Source organism: Xiphias gladius, chromosome 14, assembly GCF_016859285.1.
Source record: "Xiphias gladius isolate SHS-SW01 ecotype Sanya breed wild chromosome 14, ASM1685928v1, whole genome shotgun sequence".
In the NCBI taxonomy this organism is placed as follows: Eukaryota; Metazoa; Chordata; class Actinopteri; order Istiophoriformes; family Xiphiidae; genus Xiphias; species Xiphias gladius.
This window is the reverse complement of record NC_053413.1, coordinates 26,819,906-26,838,615: the sequence shown is the minus strand read 5'-3', so window position 1 is coordinate 26,838,615 and position 18,710 is coordinate 26,819,906. Positions and strand designations below refer to the sequence as shown.

Below are 18,710 nucleotides of genomic sequence, written 5' to 3'. Positions count from 1 at the left end.
CGAGAAATGAGGTTTATGCACAACTAATCTGCCACAGCTAATACCTTTTGTAGGAAACCTAACTGCGACCAGATTACTTTTTCTCTTAATGTAACGTGGATACGCTGTTCATTTACTGTACGTATTTGGCAAGACGCATTATTAAACTCATTTTTACGGCTCTGTCTGGACTCTCACGGCGCCTGGTTCAGGTTCGGGAACGATTCCCGGTCTGGTCTAATACAGAAGAAGTTCAGACACCGACCTGCTCATTTACATTTAACCAAAACCGCCGTCTTTCTCTGACCTTTAGCCGAAGTGCTATGGCAGGCGGGGCTGCGGGTCACGTGCCTCGTACGCCCTGACGTCCACCCGGACCCCCAACCTGTGAATCCCGTCTCTGAGACTAATGCAGCGCCTACGTTGTCCCCACAGTGTAATTGGGAAATCAGTTTAGTAGCAAATGAACATAATTCCCAGGAGACAGAGCTGGCATACAAAGTCAACTGATGGGAACAGAGTATTAAGTTTCTCTAAACCCGTGCCATACCTCAGTTGTGCCTATTACTAAACAATAGTTTTTCAATAGTTTGATCATTCTAAACGTCTTTTTAATTATCGGCCAACACATTCATGTGCTGAAGTTAAACTGAGATTAGAAGACATTTGTCCTGTGGAAATGGATGTCTTCTCGGCTTTTGTTCGGGTTTTTCCCGTTGTTTAGCCGCGTCTGTGACTTGACTGCTCCCTACAGTACTCTGCGAGTCTGTTCATCCGCCATCACCACATCCGGTCCCAAAGAAAGACAGGCGGTGAACGGCAGCTAGGTCCTCTGCTTCCGGCAGTAGAGTCACGTGAATTAAAAACGAGGAGACCTGGTTTTCCACGAACCTTCGCACCACTGACGCGATTTGGTCGCGACTGTCAAATTGTAGACACGTTTCCACTGAGACTCTGTAGCTCCAATGCTAACGACCGCTTAAAACAAAGTGTCCACTTTCTGCATCTCTACTTCTACACGTTAAATGAACAAGAAATCAAAAGTCAATCAAACTGCTTTTGACTTGTTCAAACATGTTCTTTTGTTTTCTTTTACTTTTAATGAAGCTAGGCTAACGTCCCCCCCCTGCTTCCGGTCTTTGTGCTAAGGCTAACACGTCCTGGACCTTCCTCTGTACTGAACACAGACACGGACCTGGGACAGGAAGCAAGCTTATATCCCAGTCATTTCTAAACCACTGTAACCAACGTGGATCATTTTGTGTGTGTGTGCGTTTGGGTGAGAGGGCGAGCCTGAAAACTTTGCGGGACAGTGAGTCAAAAGATGACTCATTTTACCGCCACACCCGCTGATACCTGTTTGCCCGATGCAGTCAGTCGCTTGTCAGGAAAATGTTAACGTAATGCTGTTTTAAGCGTTTGAAAGAAAACGGCTGCTGCTGCTGTTGTTGTTCTGCGGTTATTTCGTGCTCGTTTAATCCCAAATGTATCACGTGTATCTTTAGCATTTATTCTTCTTGTTGATCGTTGTTGCTTTTTACTTTCTGTGGATTTCATTCTGTCTTCTTTGAACCAGACTCTAAATTGATCCACATTTGTAACCAACCGTGTATTGTTACTTAATCACCACGAGGTTTACTTAATCTACGCACGCTACACGGCCAAAAGTATGCGGACGCGCGAGGCCGCTGGACGTGTGATTCCGAAAGACACGGGCCTTGATCTGCTGCTGCTCTCGCGGCCTCCGCCCGGTCTCGGTCTTCCCACCAGATGTTGAAGCTGCCGCGGGGATTGTGTTTCCGTTCAGCCACAAGAGCCTCGGGGAGGTCGGGCGCTGACGTTGGTCACAAGGTCCGGCTCGCAGTCGGGGTTCAGGGTGATCCATCCCAAAAGTGCTGGGTGGGGTTGAGGTCAGGGCTCTGTGTAAAACCGGTCAAGTCCATACCCAAAGCTAGAAGCAGCCGGGCAGGTAGCCAGTGTAAGGAAGCCGGCATCGGGGAAACGTGACCATGTCCGAGGCAAAGTCCTGGCTGCAGAGTTTTGGACGAGCAGAGGAATTACAACAGTCTCATCGAGTCGTAACGAAGGCGGGGATGACGGTTTCCAGATTTTCTGGTAGAGAGAAAAGGCCTGTTCCTCGAAATGCCTCTGAGACGATGCGAGAAGGACTGAACCGGGGCCAGGCTTTGATCAGAACCGCGACACCGAGATCTCTGCAGTGCCGAGTCATCGCAGGAGACTGTGTGACACCACCCTGACCTCTGATTAATACCTGTCCTGTCAGCGTTTAACCGGAGGAAATGTGGTGACGTCCATTTTGTGCATTAGTCATTGGAGTCGGTTCAGCAGATTGACGGTGCTCCGATGAGGGGCAAAGAGTGTGAGGGCGGGGAGGGAGGGTTGAAGGGAGCTGGAGAAACGAGGGAAGAGAGAGGGAAGAGAGAGGGAAGAGAGGGAAGAGAAAGGGAAGAGAGAGGGAAGAGAGAGGTAAGAGAGAGGGAAGAGAAAAGGGAGAGGGAAGAGAGAGGGAAGAGAGAGGGAAGAAGGAGGGAAGAGAGAGAAGAGAGAGGGAAGAGAAAGGGAAGAGAGAGGGAAGATAGAGGGAAGAGGGAGGGAAGAGAAAAGGAATAGAGAGGGAAGATGGAGGGAAGAGAGAGGGAAGAGAGAGGTAAGAAGGAGGGAAGAAGGAGGTAAGAGTGAGGGAAGAGAAAAGGGAGAGGGAAGAGAGAGGGAAGAGAGAGGGAAGAGGGAGGGAAGAGAGAGAAGAGAGAGGGAAGAGGGGGAAGAGAGAGGGAAGAGAGAGAAGAGAGAGGGAAGAAAGAGGGAAGAGAGGGAAAAGAGAGGGAAGAGAAAAGGAATAGAGAGGGAAGATGGAGGGAAGAGAGGGAAGAGAGAGGGAAGAGAAAGGGAAGAGAGAGGGAAGAGAGAGAAGAGAGAGGGAAGAGAGAGAGAAAAGAGAGGGAAGAGAGAGGGAAGAGAGAGGGAAGAAAGAGGGAAGAGAGAGGGAAGAGAAAGGGAAGAGAGAGGGAAGAGAGAGGGAAGAAGGAGGAAAGAAGGAGGGAAGAGAGAGGTAAGAAGGAGGGAAGAAGGAGGGAAGAGAGAGGTAAGAGAGAGGGAAGAGAAAAGGGAGAGGGAAGAGAGAGGGAAGAGAGAGGGAAGAGAGAGGGAAGAAGGAGGGAAGAGAGAGGGAAGAGAGGGAAGAGGGAGGGAAGAGAGAGAAGAGAGAGGGAAGAGGGGGAAGAGAGAGGGAAGAGAGGGAAGAGAGAGGGAAGAGAAAAGGAAGAGAGAGGGAAGAGAAAAGGAATAGAGAGGGAAGATGGAGGGAAGAGAGGGAAGAGAGAGGGAAGAGAAAGGGAAGAGAGAGGGAAGAGAGAGAAGAGAGAGGGAAGAGAGAGGGAAGAGAGGTAAGAGAGAGGGAAGAGAAAAGGAAGAGAGAGGGAAGAGAGAGGGAAGAGAAAAGGAAGAGAGAGGGAAGAGAGGGAAGAGAGGGAAGAGAGAGGGAAGAGAGGGAAGAGAGAGGGAAGAGAAAAGGAAGAGAGAGGGAAGAGAGAGGGAAGAGAAAAGGAAGAGAGAGGGAAGAAGGAGGGAAGAAGGAGGGAAGAAGGAGGGAAGAGAGAGGGAAGAAGGAGGGAAGAAGGAGGGAAGAGAGAGGTAAGAGAGAGGTAAGAGAGAGGGAAGAGAAAAGGGAGAGGGAAGAGAGAGGGAAGAGAGAGGGAAGAGAAAAGGAAGAGAGAGGGAAGAGAGAGGGAAGAGAGGGAAGAGAGAGGGAAGAGAGAGGGAAGAGAAAAGGAAGAGAGAGGGAAGAGAGAGGGAAGAGAGGGAAGAGAGAGGGAAGAGAGGGAAGAGAGGGAAGAGAGAGGGAAGAGAGAGGGAAGAGAGGGAAGAGAGAGGGAAGAGAAAAGGAAGAGAGAGGGAAGAGAGGGAAGAGAGGGAAGAGAGAGGGAAGAGAGAGGGAAGAAGGAGGGAAGAAGGAGGGAAGAGAGAGGTAAGAAGGAGGGAAGAAGGAGGGAAGAGAGAGGTAAGAGAGAGGGAAGAGAGGTAAGAGAGAGGGAAGAGAAAAGGAAGAGAGAGGGAAGAGAGGGAAGAGAGGGAAGAGAGAGGGAAGAGAGAGGGAAGAAGGAGGGAAGAAGGAGGGAAGAGAGAGGTAAGAAGGAGGGAAGAAGGAGGGAAGAGAGAGGTAAGAGAGAGGGAAGAGAGGTAAGAGAGAGGGAAGAGAAAAGGGAGAGGGAAGAGAGAGGGAAGAGAGGGAAGAGAGGGGAAGAGAGGGAAGAAGGAGGGAAGAGAGAGAAGAGAGAGGGAAGAGGGGAAGAGAGGGAAGAGAGAGGGAAGAGAAAAGGAAGAGAGAGGGAAGAGGGAGGGAAGAGAGGGAAGAGAGAGGGAAGAGAGAGGGAAGAAGGAGGGAAGAAGGAGGGAAGAGAGAGGGAAGAGAGAGGGAAGAGAGAGGGAAGAGAGGGAAGAGGGAGGGAAGAGAAAAGGAAGAGAGAGGGAAGAGAGAGAGGGAAGAGAGGGAAGAGAGGGAAGAGAGAGGGAAGAGAGAGGGAAGAAGGAGGGAAGAAGGAGGGAAGAAGGAGGGAAGAGAGAGGGAAGAGAGGGAAGAGGGAGGGAAGAGAAAAGGAAGAGAGAGGGAAGAGAGAGGGAAGAGAGGGAAGAGAGAGGGAAGAGAGAGGGAAGAAGGAGGGAAGAAGGAGGGAAGAGAGAGGGAAGAGAGAGGGAAGAGAAAAGGGAGAGGGAAGAGAGAGGAAGAGAGGGAAGAGAGGGAAGAGAGAGGGAAGAGAGAGGGAAGAGAGGGAAGAGAGAGGGAAGAGAGAGAAGAGAGAGGGAAGAGGGGAAGAGAGAGGGAAGAGAAAAGGAAGAGAGAGGGAAGAGAGAGGGAAGAGAGGGGGGAGAGAGGGAAGAGAGAGGGAAGAGAAAAGGAATAGAGAGGGAAGAGAGAGAAGAGAGAGGGAAGAAAGAGGGAAGAGAGAGGGAAGAGAAAAGGAAGAGAGAGGGAAGAGAAAAGGAAGAGAGAGGGAAGAGAGAGGGAAGAGAGAGGGAAGAGAGAGGGAAGAGAGAGGGAAGAGAGGGAAGAAAGAGGGAAGAGAAAAGGAGGAAAAGGTAGAAACGGAAAAAGGGAGAAGAAGAGCGGCAGGATGGGGAGATGCTTACAGACAAGGAGAGGGAAGGAGCGCGCGCGCACACACACACACACACACACGCGGTGTGACCGTGACGTCAAACCGGAGCCCAGCTGACTCGCTCGCTGACCAGCCTCGCGCTCTCTGCGGATCTGCTCCACGCGGCCGCTGCCGCCGCTGCTGCTGCTGCACGCCCCTTTAAACGGCGAGGAGGAGGAGAAGGAGACGAAGAAGAAGAAGAGGAAGGGGAGGAAGGAAGCGGGAGGGGGTGGAGAGAACGGGAGAACTCACGCGTAGAGACGGCTCACCGGAGGAGGAGGCACTGGAGGAGGAGGAGGAGGAGGAGGAAGGAGACGCCGCTCTCATCCTCGCGCGCAGCACGGGGACACACAGGACGGGATTTTTGGACACTTGACATGGAGACGAGCCGCTCTGCTTTGCTCGGTGTCCTGACGGAGAAAGCCGAGTAGGGTTGTGACGGAGGACCGCCGTGTGTCTTGGCATCGCTCCACGCCCCCCCCCCTCCCGCGCCCCCCCGCTCCCAACCTCCTCGGCCAGGTGTTGCATCTAAGCGCGAGCTCCTCGTGTCGATGGAGAGGCGGGAGAAGGAGGGCTGATCCGCGGCGATCTCGCGCAGCAGCAGCAGCAGCTTGACAATCTTCCGTTTTCTGCGGCTCGAGACCACGGCGCTTTTTTAGGAACCCGTTCCTTTTTTTTTTTTTCTGCGGCCGTGGACCTCAGCGGATTTTGCTTTTTCTGGCACCTTTGAATGAACGTTACGGAAAACGGGAATCCACCGGACGATTCGCGTGTTTTTCCCGCCCCGCTAAAGTGGCACGCTCAAATAGGAACAAATGGCACACGGATCCAGGTGTGCCGACGACGCACGAGCCATTCTGGGGTCGAATTAAAAGCCAGATTTCCGCCGTATCCGAGAGCTGCTCCCTGACGCCGCGTGCACCCCGAACTTCCGCGTCGTCTTCCACGGACCCCGGCTCCCCGTGACGCCGCGGCACCCCGATGGTGCGGGCGGAGGGCGCGCGGTGCGAACGGTGGTCCGAGCTGCTGCTTGGACGCGCCGCCCGGTGAGTCTTAGCCCGCGGCGGCGATGACAGCGCGCGGCCAGTCCGGGAGACGCTTTTCCGCTCGAGTCGGATTCGCGGGATCGTTCGCGTGACAATGACCTCCAGCCGCGCTTTACCCCGTGCTGTGCTCGCCGCAACCCGAGAGAGAAGCACGCGCCCCCGGTTCGATGCGCACGAGAGGACGTCGTCTCCCCAAAATCGCTGAGCTTTCTCGCAACCGGGAAGGGAGGGATAATATAAAGCGACGCAACCGACAGGAGAAGGAGACAATAGCGGCCCCAGCAACAGGCGGCGGCGGCGGCGGCGGCGATGGAGCTGTCCGAGGTCCGGTGCTCCAGCGCGAGCGAGGAGCTCTACACCATCAACAAGACCCCGAGCAGCAGCAACAACAGCAACAGCAGCGGCAGCGGCAGCGCGCGACCCAAGCGGCTGCTGTGGCAGAACGCGGTGCGGCACATCACCGAGCAGCGCTTCATCCACGAGCAGGGCGCTGGAGGCGCGGTGGGGGCGAAGGGCATCGGGCCGGACGAGCCCTACGACCCGAGCCAGGCCGCGCGGAAGCAGTCGGCGGGGCGGGCGTCGGTGGGGGACCGGCACAACAACGGCGGGACCAAGGTGTTCCCGGAGCGCGCCAGCAGCGACCTGGGCTTCCTGCAGATCGACTGCGCGCCGAGCAACTCCGACTTCTTCTTGAACTGGGGCTACACGTACCGGGGCGTCATCTTCCCCACGCTGCGGAACGCCTTCAAGTCCCGCGACCTGGAGCGGCTGTACCAGCGCTACTTTCTGGGCCAGAGGCGCAAGTCGGTGGTGGTGATGAACATCCTGGACGTGGTGACTAAGCTCACCCTGCTGGTGCTGCACCTCACGCTGGCCTCCTCCCCGATGGACCCGATCAAGGGGACGCTCCTGGGCTTCTTCACGGGCATCGAGGTCGTCATTTGTGCCTTAGTGGTGGTGCGGAAGGACACCACCTCGCACGGCTACCTGCAGTACAGCGGCGTGGTCACCTGGGTGGCCATGGCCACGCAGATCCTGGCGGCCGGGCTGGGCTACGGGCTGCTGGGCGACGGCGTGGGCTACGTGCTGTTCACGCTGTTCGCCACCTACAGCATGCTGCCGCTGCCGCTCACCTGGGCCATCCTGGCCGGCCTCTTCACCTCGGGGCTCCACATCCTGGTCCAGCTGCTCATCTCCCAGCATGCACAGCTGTCCACCAACCAGGTGAGCTGCCAGCCGCCCTGCTCACCCCCCACATCCACCATCCATCCTCCGTCATTCCACTGCACTCCTCTGCTTTCCTTAGCTCCTCTCCTTCCGCCCTCCTCCTCCATCTTCCCTGCGTTGCTCCCTTAGCCTCCTCTTCCCCCAGTTTTCCTTCCTATCCCGCCCCCTCTCCATCTTCTACTCTCCCCTCTTCTCCTCCTCAGTTTCACCCTCCCCCTTTTCCTAATCTTTATAGACCTCCTCCATCTCCCTCCACCTTCCCTAATCCTCCTCTGCACCTCTTTCTCCACGTTCTCCTCACTTCCTTTCCGCCCTTCTCTCATCTTATGCCTCATCCTCTTCTCCCTGTGCCCCCCCATCCAGGTCTTCCATGCGTCTTTCTTTCTCCCTTCTAATCCTCCTCTCCTCTCTCCTCCACTTGCTGTATTTCTCAACCCTTCTTTTCCTGCTCCTGCCGCTCTAATCTCCTCATTCCCATCTTTCCTCGCACCCCTCTCCTCCCCTGCACCTCTTTACGATTCTCTGTATTTTGGTTCCTTTTCCTCGCCGCCGCTCTCCAGGAACTTTTGCCAGATGCCTCCGGCGTCATGGCTGATGCCTGACGAGATGCGGGTGTTCACTGAAACTCTGGGCTCAGAGGGGAAACTGCACGGCGACGTCTGCTGATGTTTGAACAGAACAGATGTTTCCCTGAGTTTTTGCGTCGTCTTTGTGCTTGATGCCGGTCGTAAAAACCTGGCAGCAGTTTGTTTGCAGCTCTCTCCCGCGTCGGTGTCCTGCATGGACGTTTGTGGCTGTTTCTATCTCCGGCCTCCCGATTTTTTTTCGGGGTCTTTAATTCGTTTTTGTAAAATATTTCACTTTTAGTAAAGAAATAAGACGATGTGACACCAGCCTGTTGTGACTGCTGAGGTTTCAGCACCAGGAGCTGTCCTACCTACACACACACACACACACACACACACAAACACACACACACACACACACACACACACACACACACACACGCAAACACACGCATCCTTGTTTTACACCCGTTATTGAAATAATGCATTCCCTAGCCCCCTGTTGTAACCTCAACCATCACAGCTAAATGCCCGACCCCGACCCTGACCCTGACCTAAACCTGATTCTAACCTGAATCCTAAAACCAAGTCTTAACAGCCCTTTAAACTTGAGGGGTCCAGCACTTTGCTCCCAAAAAAAAAAAAAAAAAGCTTCCCGGACCCCACAAGTGTAGTGGGCTACCGGTTTTTGGACCCCATGAATATAGTAAAACAGACCCCCCCACACACACACACACAAAAGGCGTGTGTGTGCACTGCACTGCACACATGCTCTGCAGCTCCGAATAGGTTCAGCACCCTCTACTGGTGGTATCAGCTTTCTTTCTTTCTTTCTTTCTTTCTTTCTTTCTTTCTTTCTTTCTTTCTTTCTTTCTTTCTTTCTTTCTTTCTTTCTTTCTTTAGGCTTTGTAATGTCCATAAACTCCCATCATTTCTAATTCATATTTAAGGAAATCTCAACATACTGTGCAGCACACAGTGGGGGTTGATAGTTCTTCCCACGTGATCCTACTCAGCAAATAAGCGCCGAAGTAAATCAGCGACTGTAAAGTTAAATTGCTGGCTTTAGTCTTATGGGTGTGAGTCAGTCACCTGACCTCGGCGCAGCCGATCATGTGTTTCGGTGCCTGAAAACCAGACTCGAGGCAGAAAAAACCCCAAAACAGCCCGGAAATGAGCACAAAGGATTTACAAGAAAAAAAAATCAAGCACGATGACTCCTACCTACGTTTCTGTCACGAAAAAATGAGGGGCCGTGTATAAAAAGAGCCATAAATCCCGTACTCTCCTTCTGATGACGTGGATGTAAACATACTCAACTTTCAGCTGAGAATCAGCCCTTGAGCCTCATAGTTGCTTCGCTTCAAATCCAGTGAGCTCGACACACAGCCGACCATTTTACTGTCCTCATGCTGCCGTTATGGCCGACTGCATAGGGCAGATATCCCTGTTTGATTAGGGGACACTTTACCCTGAAATAGCTCCGTTTCTGCGTAGGGTTTGACAGTGTGTACGCTTGTGTGTATTGGTGGTGCAGCTGGGGAGAGAGATCAACGTTCTGTCATCATGTTTTCACTCAAGGAGTGAAATTACTACAGCCGAGCTCTGCCTTTCCTGCCTGGCCCCTCTCCAGGGGTCGTTGCTTCAGAGGACTCCCGGCCAGTGGGCTGAGAACTGGAGTTTTGCTTGCGCGGTCACGTACTCCAAACCTGCCGTGCAGGCTTTACAAAGAAAATAGGGGGTCCGCCCGGTTCGTTATGGAGCTTTTTAAAGCTCAGATCAGACCTCAGAGTTGCAGCAGATTCTCCATTTGCCCTGACTCTTTATATCCAAAAAGGGTTTTGGTGTTTGCAGTCTGTCGGGAGAATTAAGCGGTATTTGCCATCGTCCTCATTATTCCCTCACCAGTGTATCTTTTAGTGTAGACGGAGAGAGAAATGGCTGAGCAGCAGGTTTAGAAACTGGATCTACAGCCTACAGGTCTGAGGACTGTTAGTCCGAGGTGTCGGCTCGGTTTGCAGATCAAAGACACAGCGCAAAGCAGCAGGACCGGTGCCGGGCCGCGGCGACCAAGTGCCGTACGCGTGGTGATAGGAAACTCGCGCCCTGAGTGGATCTTTCAATATGTGGAAAATCAGAAGTGACTGCAGATGTTTATCTTCGGTGGGTAAAAGTCTCTAGTTGGACTAAAAAAAAAACCTCACTGAAGCCCTCAGATGTGTTTTGCTTTTAATTTCCTCAAGATGAATGTCAAGTGTTCACAAGTGCAGTGCACATCTCATTTCAGAATTAAGCTCTTCACATCAACATTAAAGTCTTCACGTCGGCAGTTAGCGCTGAAGTGTATTTCCCCGTCAGCTTCCCCCTTTTCTCGGTCAGAGTTTTTGAAACGGTCCGAGGCGGCGACGCGTCAGGCATCCCCGGGATAAATTATGGCAGGGTTTGCATCCTGCCCCCGAGGACGATCACAGCCTTGCGGGTCACAAGTCGGGACAACGCGGAAACGTGAAATATAAAAGATGGCGGCCAACATGATCTGAACAAACAGCACGGCAACAAAACAAACCAAACGAAATCCCCCGCACGACAGCTCGGCAAGTAAAAGCACCGCGACGCACAAAGCAATGAACTAAGGTATGCGTGCTCTTTATCTGGCCATCGATGTCGAGGGAGACGGATTTTAAGAGCTAAAATTCCATCTGACGGAGGAGCAACTAGCGAAGAAGTCCAACAGGGCAGCAGGTACCCGACGACCTTCGGTGACCAAACTAATTTACAAGTTTACAGTCGGCACAGTGACAGATGAGAAGCCACACGACACTGGGACACAACCGAGTTTCGGCTCCAACACCAACGAGATTAATACCTTGAATACTTTTCCGAGTATAAACATGTTTCTCCCTGCGTAGTATTCGTAAAAGTATGCCAAACTTCTCCCGATCCGTCAGCTTTGCTGCTCTCTCGACGCAGACAGCCTTCGCCTACACTAAACAGAATGACGTTCACAGAAAAGTCACGAGTAACTGTCAGACCAAAGAATCCGTCCATTTGCAGCTCCGGCGAGGTTTTGTTGGAGATTCGGGATTCAGAGTATTTTTGAGGTGCGGTGACTGAGGGGGAAGTCCGGGTGTTTAAAACCAGATGATGATTCACACTTTGGAGTCTCATGCGACACAGTTTGCTGATGTCATTAGCACGTTGGGCCATTTTCCATCTCTATTTTTATATTTTCTAACTTCACAGGGCCAATACCAAACGTTCTCGTAACCAGGTTGTCAAGGCTATATTATGGCCCTGAGCTCTTCGCTTTGGTCTTTATATCATTTTTAATTTCATATTTAGCTCTTTTTTTAAGTCAGAAAAGTAGAGCTGGAAGGACTTGGCAACAATTTTGATAGTAAATTAGCCCCCTGGGTCATTTTTCAGGTGCCAAACATTCTCTGGTCCCAGCGTTTCAGTTTTGAGGATCTGCTGCTTTTGTCTGTTTTATATCATCATGAATTGAATATCTTTGGGTTTCGGACTTTGATATTTTGGACTGTGGTACCCTGTAACTGGCAATTTTCACCCCTCTGTGACATTTTATAGAACAAGCGATAACGTGAGAAGAGGAGCGATTAACCCATGATGCAGCTGGCTGTCAACTGCAGAAGGCAGAGGGCGACACCACACAGATCTGGCAGATTTGGTTGCTCGGCTGAGAGTTTTCCGGCGATGATTTCAAGGCAAAAGCACGTTTCAACCATAGGGAGTTCAGGGTAGGCAAAGAAGAGAACAACCTCCACGAACGATAATAATAATAATAATGAGATTAGAATAAATTTAGATTTAAAAAAATGCACCACATAAAATAAAATACAAATAGACAAAAATAATGATGTACCAGAAATACATACGCAGTCCATTTTATTGAGTAAGTTGCTGTATGAGTAACACTGTAAACAGACAATATACAAACGGACAGGCAGTAAACAGACAGTTCATAAACCAGGTCCACGCCTCCGTTCACATAGAATCTTTGAGTCATGTCTTATTTCCAGTGCGCTTGTTGACGACTCACGCGTGTTCAGACACGCAGGAAAACTCTAAAAATACTCTGGAAACCTCATGTGCTGCAGCCTCAATGCCGTCAGAAGACACTGAGCGTGCCCAGTGCAACTCGTGCTGCCCGATCTGATGATGCGCGGATGAACGGAGACGAGCAGGGTCCTGTCCTTCCGCCGGTGTCACGCCGAATCCCGTCACGCTTAGCTCCGCGGTCCCGGCTGACCCTCTGCGTGGCCGTGTAGACGACTGTAGACGGGATGTAGCTGACTGCCTCTGCGCCGCGCGTCTCTTGCCGTGTAGCTCAGGGGGGATTTCCCAGCCCCCCCCGTGTGATTCGGCTGTGTGGCTCCATTTGCAGCCAGCGACCCAGCAAGCCGCTCATAGGGAAGGTCGGAGGTCGAGAGCTTCAAAGAGGCTGCTGTTAGCCGGATTCAGGGTCTGACACTTTGCTGTGCAGTGGTCGACTACGGCCTTTTATGACTTTCACAGATGAACGAAACCTCTGAGGTCTGACAGGTTCAACACCGTGGTCATCCGGCCTGTTTTCAGGCCCTAAAAGCGTAAAACACTCGCCGTTTCTCCTCCGAGGAAGAGAAGAGCAGTGATAGCCGCCCTGACTGAAATGAAAGAAATCTTCAAGACCAGTATACAGCAATATTGAAACGTATATCCTACGTGAATATTTTCTGTTTTGCTCTGTTGTATATCACTGTAAGCTGGATAGCTTTGGGTTTTGGACTCCTGGTTGAACAAAACAAGACATTCAGAGACGCCCCCTTGGACTGTGTTGGGTATCTCACCATACTCTGAGATTTTCTAAGCCAAACAATTGTTTGATTAATCAAGAAAACGATCAGCAGATGAATCAGTAACGAAAGTTCGGTTTAGCTGCAGCCCTAATTTCAATGCGAAGCAGGTAACTACGCATTGAACTGCTGAAACGATATCAATCTGTCACGTAGCCATCTAAAAAAAACTCTCACTTCCACCAAACTTAGCCCAGTTTTAACCCAAACTGTTGGACCTTTTGTTTTTTTACCTCTAAATCACCAAATCCATGACAAACATTGACAAAACTATGACCATTAAACAGCTAAATGGCCAAGAATGAGGTCTGTTAAGAGATTTTTCACCAACATATTATCCTATCAAAAAGTCACAGTTTTCCTTTTTGGATTGGTTCATGGATCAAATTTTCATTTACAGGAATTCAGTTTTCTTGACACTGATGGGTCCCTGCCTTTATGTTAGATTGAATAAATGGAAATTCCCCATGTTTCACTGAAGTGTAGGAGCGTTTAGAGAAGTTGAGTGATGACTCCATTAATTAGCTTCAACTCGTGCTGTGATCAGTCTTAGCTTCGGTCGTCATCGGAAGTATTTTGCCTGGTAGCATCCAACTCTGTGGGCGGGCGGGGGATTATTTTGGCATCGCGTGCCGGTATGAGTCGACCCGAAAACGCTCTGAGATCAGCGCCTTACATGTTGTGTCTTAATTCGGCTTCGATGACGCACACGCCGGGCCGCTGTGGTGTGCAGGCAGCTGGATGCAGCGGCAGCGGGGGGATTAGGACGGCTCACGCCGCACTCCTGGGGGTTGGGAAGACTGGGCTCGCTGTGAAATGAAACATCCTGGACTCTTATTAATTGTGTTTGTTTAAGGATGTGGTGAACATGCGTACAATATGCATAATCATAATCACAACTGGACGTTTGGACGGGTTGTTTGTGGGAGTTTTGCAGAGGTACAGTCAGTAGTCACTATTACAACTTTTGCTCCAGTTCTGTGGTTAATGAAACTTGATCGTAGGTCACACTGTCGTGTTCATGGGACTGAATCAAGCGCCCTGTATTTCTGTGCAAACCGTGACTTTTAATGTGCATATTAGCACAGACCTCAAATGAATGAAGCCTTACGTTTTGATGTGCATATTTGAAGCTGGCATTTATAGACAAATCCGGATTTTTACGCGGTGGTAGACCAGCCGCCTTGACTGCGGTCGCAGGTCACCTGTAACCCCACATAACAACGATGAAAGTAAAAGATTAAGCGATTTTTTTTTTTTTTTTTTGCCAAGAAATCTGTCCAGCAGATCCTGTAGAACCGGTCATGTGTTGAAAATATAGTCGTAAAATGCCTTTAAGATAAAGATTTTAATCTACAAAACCGAAACTTTTCAATGAAATTTAATGAAAGCCTTTGTTGGGCTTTGCTCTTATCGGCCGCTTCAACAACAAAGTGAGACTTTGGAAAAAACGGATTGTAAAAAGCCATGGAATCAATTTCACTTCTACAAATCTTTATTAAAACCTCGTGTTTCACTGGCTTTCTGAGCAGAGCGCCGACAAAGGCCCGAGCGATCGGCCTGCAAGGAGCTGACGACGAGCCGTTGATCTTTGTTAGCTTTGTCCTGAACTGAATCAGCTGGCTGAAATCCCACTGTTACAGTATTCTGTGTTTCCATTCTTGAAATGAAAGGAGTCATTTTTCGAGTTTGATGATTTAAGTCGTAAGCTAGAAAGTAATTCCTGTCAGGTTTAATTACTCCACATCCAGACTGTGTCGGTCGGACGGAAGCGGTATGGTAATGTTATTTTTTTCCCAAAGCCTCTGTCGTAACTCATCTCAGGCTGGCGCTCTGAGATTGAATAACAGACAGACTACCTTCAACGGAGGGGCCAACTGCCGACCGTAATTTACCCAAACGTCTCCCTCGTCTCCCTCTGTCGCTGAACCTGATTCTTCCTGTCAGACTCAGAATAGCCTCCATCGATCTGGCTCCGATTCTTCAGAGCCTCTCGTGGCCCCTGTTGGCCCCTCATCCTTTGTCTTCGTCCCGTCCAAGGCTTCGATATTGACCTTTGCTTTTCCTCTACAACCTTCACACCAATAAGATCATGCCCCATCCTCTCGCTCTCCAAACTATAAACCCAAATTGACCTGCGGTTTGCTTTTTTTTCTTTTTTTTTCCATCCTGAAAAGACTCCAAATAGACCTGTTTCTGTTTTTTCCCGCTGTCAGTCGCTGCCGTATTGACGGCTGCCTTTGTGCAGAAGTCACTTAGCCTTTTTACTTGCTGTTAAATAAACAGAGGCATCGCTAACCAGCAGATTAGGTTGTTCTGGGCAGTGTGTGTACGATAACGTGTATGCTTTGGTGTTAGGGAAGCGTTCTGGGGGATGCTAAGAGCATTATAAAAACGTCAGTTGTACTGTATCTTCTTCCCTCTGTTCACACTCATGCTCATGCTCATACACACACACACACACACACACAGCGAGAGCAGTGTGCCCGCCGATTAGCCGTTCTCCAAGCTCGCTGCGGCTTCCTCTCTCAAGGTCAAACTCAGCTTACCTGGAGCGCCGGCTGCACCGAGGAGATAGAGGGGCAAAGAAAGAAAAGCAGAGGAAGAGTGGATTTCATGAGAAGACCACATACGTGCATTTACAATTTTCTGCCTTTAGCGTTCCCTGAAAAAAAACGTTGCCTGTTTTTCAACATTAAAAAGGATATTGCTGTTATCCACTGCCGCGAGCCAATCACAACCAAACCCTTTTTTTCTGTCTTTTCAAAGACACGCTTCGTCTCTACTTTCATTTACATTTTAGATTTCAGGCATTTGTGCAAGAAAGGGCTGATCAGATTTTCTGTGACTGATTCCGTTTTTTTGAAACCACGAATCGTGACCCTGATTTAAATGAACCACTTTCTAGAATTTCCACGAAAAACATTGCACCAAATAAAAATGCAGAGCAAACATGAATAGCAGCCTTCTGTTTATTCTCACAGCTGCATCTGCATCCGGAAATACGTAAATCACTGTTTTCATCCACGCAGAGCAATTGACCTTCGCTGTGTGTGCTTGACAGTTGAGGTGCTTACTCATCAGGTGCCAGTGGTGGCTCATGGGAAGGTTTTCATAGCAACAGGAGAGGTGTCGGCTCTACCCTCTGTCTGTTTTAGCGAACCAGGTGCAACCTGAAGGGCTGAGGCTGTCGTCACCAGAAAAATGACACCATCAGTCATTTGTTCGAACAATAAAAATGACAGGTGTTACGCCCTGTGATCATGTGACAAGGCGTGTTACGTTAACACGTCGCCGTTGGCGTCCCGTCGCGCAGTGACACTCAACAGTGGCGTCTTTCAACCTCGACCAAGACCCTTCTCTCATCGAAACCAGGCAGGTGTAGTTGTGGCATAGGTTGCTTTGGGAGGAGCTGAACAAACAGTCTCACCTTAACCCCCATTTTGTAGCTTCTCTAGAGCTTTCGATCATATTGCAGGATCTTCGTCAGCAGATGCAGTTGAGTGGTTGTTTTCCTTTTCAGCAAACCTGGACAAGAAATACCCTCAAAGTGCTCAGGAATGGAATGGAAATGGAGGTGCTCAGTGCCATGGCCAAACTGGATCTGCTGGTGAAGACTGAGACTGTCCTGCCCCATGGGTCGTCTGTGCCAGCAGCTTATTACGACCCGTAGTTGGGTTTTATTGTTAGGTGACCTCTCGCCGCCGTAGTAATTGTGACGGGGGCAAAGGGAGGAAGTCAGGTGACGCAGAATAAAGAGCGACAAAGTCTGCATAGGGAGGGGGTTGGGGTGGATGGATGGACTTGGACACAGGAGACGGCTGTTTGCTTACCTGTTCCAAACCAGTGGTCAAAGTTGTTTCTGTTAACCCCGACCGCTTCACGTGTTTATTGTTAGGTCCTCTAACCTTGACGAAGTACTTATTTGAACCCAAGTCACGATTTTTTTTCCGTAAACCGGACGGAGTTGTTTTTGTAACCTAAACCTACCCAAACTGTAACCATGACGACGGAGGTCTGCAGGGGCTCTATGCCAGGAGACGCTCCTTTGTGTCGTATCGGAGGATAGGGACAAAAGACACAAATGGTTGTTTAGGTGGGAGGACTTGTTGTGAAGACCATGTGATGCAATCAAAAGCACCAGAAAACTCCTCTGGAGCTTTTGATGATCAAAATCCGTGACTGAAATCTGGAGCTTTCAGTCATGCGATGTTCATATATTGGATAAATATTGATACACTTCGTATTTAAATGGAGAGATGTAATTGACCACACGGAGTAGCTGTTCTGGAGCTCTCAACTGTATCACATGATCTTCCTCAGGGGATGAAGCTTGTCTGTTCCCCACGGACCTGTAGATGTTCAGATCTCCATTTTCTGAGCACCTTAAAGGACCTCTTGTCTATGCTGGCTTAGAAGTTAAGATTGAAAGTCGTGTCTCGCTCATGGGTGAAGAGCTGTTCTAGAGTTTTGTCTTGTTTGATGAGACAAAACAAAACACAGAAAGCTGTAGTTCTCTTCAACAATTGTCAGGAGTCTCTGTTCTGGACACTTCGGTCTCCCGTGTAAAGCTGCGATGAAATATTAATTAGGATGTGGGAAAATCACTAATTACTTATTTAAGAAAACCTGTAATTTTCCTTCTTCTGTTGATTTATGCAGCAACTGTTTTGTATCTTTTATGACATATTGTTGGACCAATCCCTGCGGTCTGTGCTTACTTGTTACTAGGCAGGAACTCTGCTTCCTAAAAACCCTGATCGGCCGCCATGTTGATCCTGACGCGGTTTCTGTTATCTGAAGTCGTAGTGACCTCCTAGGCCTGGTGGTCCTTCAGAGGGTGTCTTGCCATGCCGCGTCTCTCTGCCCTCTCTTTCTTCGGCTCCTCAGACGTTTCCTCTGCGAGCAGCTGAGCGTCTTCAGGCCAATTCAGCTCCATGAAAAAGTGTATAGGGATGAATCAGTGACTCCATCCTTTATCTCCCGTCCTTCCTCACCTCCCTTTCACCCTCCTCCTCCTCCTCCTGCTCCTCCATCTCGCCGGTGTCATGCGGTTGATCTCAGACAATCTTGCCGTTACCAGACACTGCACTCAGCGGCTCTTAATATTTAATGAAGGATCAGGGCCATCAGCCGCAGCTTTTTGAGCTTTTAATGGCAGAGTTTTCCAGTGACATTTTTACACTGTGACCTTCCAGACATTTCCGAAAACTGCTTCAGACGAAAAAGCTCTCACCGTCTTTCACTCCCGTTCTTCTGTCATGAATTAACCTCGAAATTGCGACACTTCATCCATTTAGAAAACAGCAGGGGTTATTACAACTTAACCATTTAAACCTTGTTTTTTTTTTAGACGAGATGTTTCTGAAGAGTGCCTGGTAACCCGCTAAACTGGAGAAGCCTGTAATTTTAAAACATATTCTGAAATGTCATTTAAGCCTCCTCTAAATATAGTTGAATCATTTGCTTGGTATGTGTCATACTCTGCTCCTCTAAATATTTATTTTGTGCCCAGAAAACTTGGTGTTGGTACCGTAAACTCTCAAAAAGTGTCTGGTGCTTCAAAGTCCCTCAACCTTGGAGAGAACCAGGCCTTCGTTTGAAACCGGCTCCTATTAAATCCAGCCATTTGTCATCCGTTCAGTTCACTGGAAGGCTTCAATGGTGAAACAACTGCGGGAAGTACGAAGTTTTAGCCACACTGGGGAGATCTGCTCATTGTGAATACAAACGCGACACTTCCTCCATGTTTACCTGATTGTATGATAAGGTCAGGATAATCCCAAAATTTAAAAAGAAAAAAAAAAACTGACTTGATGATTGATCGATGAGTTTAGTCATTTATTAAGCAAAAATGACCTGATTCCAGCCACTAAGATGTGAGCA

The 18,710-nt window shown here is 49.7% G+C and overlaps 1 protein-coding gene across 2 annotated transcripts in view; it reads left to right on the top strand.

Moving 5' to 3' along the window:
* The first annotated feature begins 6,487 nt into the window (after positions 1 to 6,487).
* adcy8 (adenylate cyclase 8 (brain)) overlaps positions 6,488 to 18,710 on the top strand; it is a 91,429-nt gene continuing 79,206 nt past the window's right edge. For both annotated transcript variants that reach the window (XM_040144482.1, XM_040144481.1), the window contains exon 1: positions 6,488 to 7,402. In XM_040144482.1, the coding sequence (XP_040000416.1) occupies positions 6,488 to 7,402 (915 nt within the window). The remainder of the gene's footprint in view (positions 7,403 to 18,710) is intronic.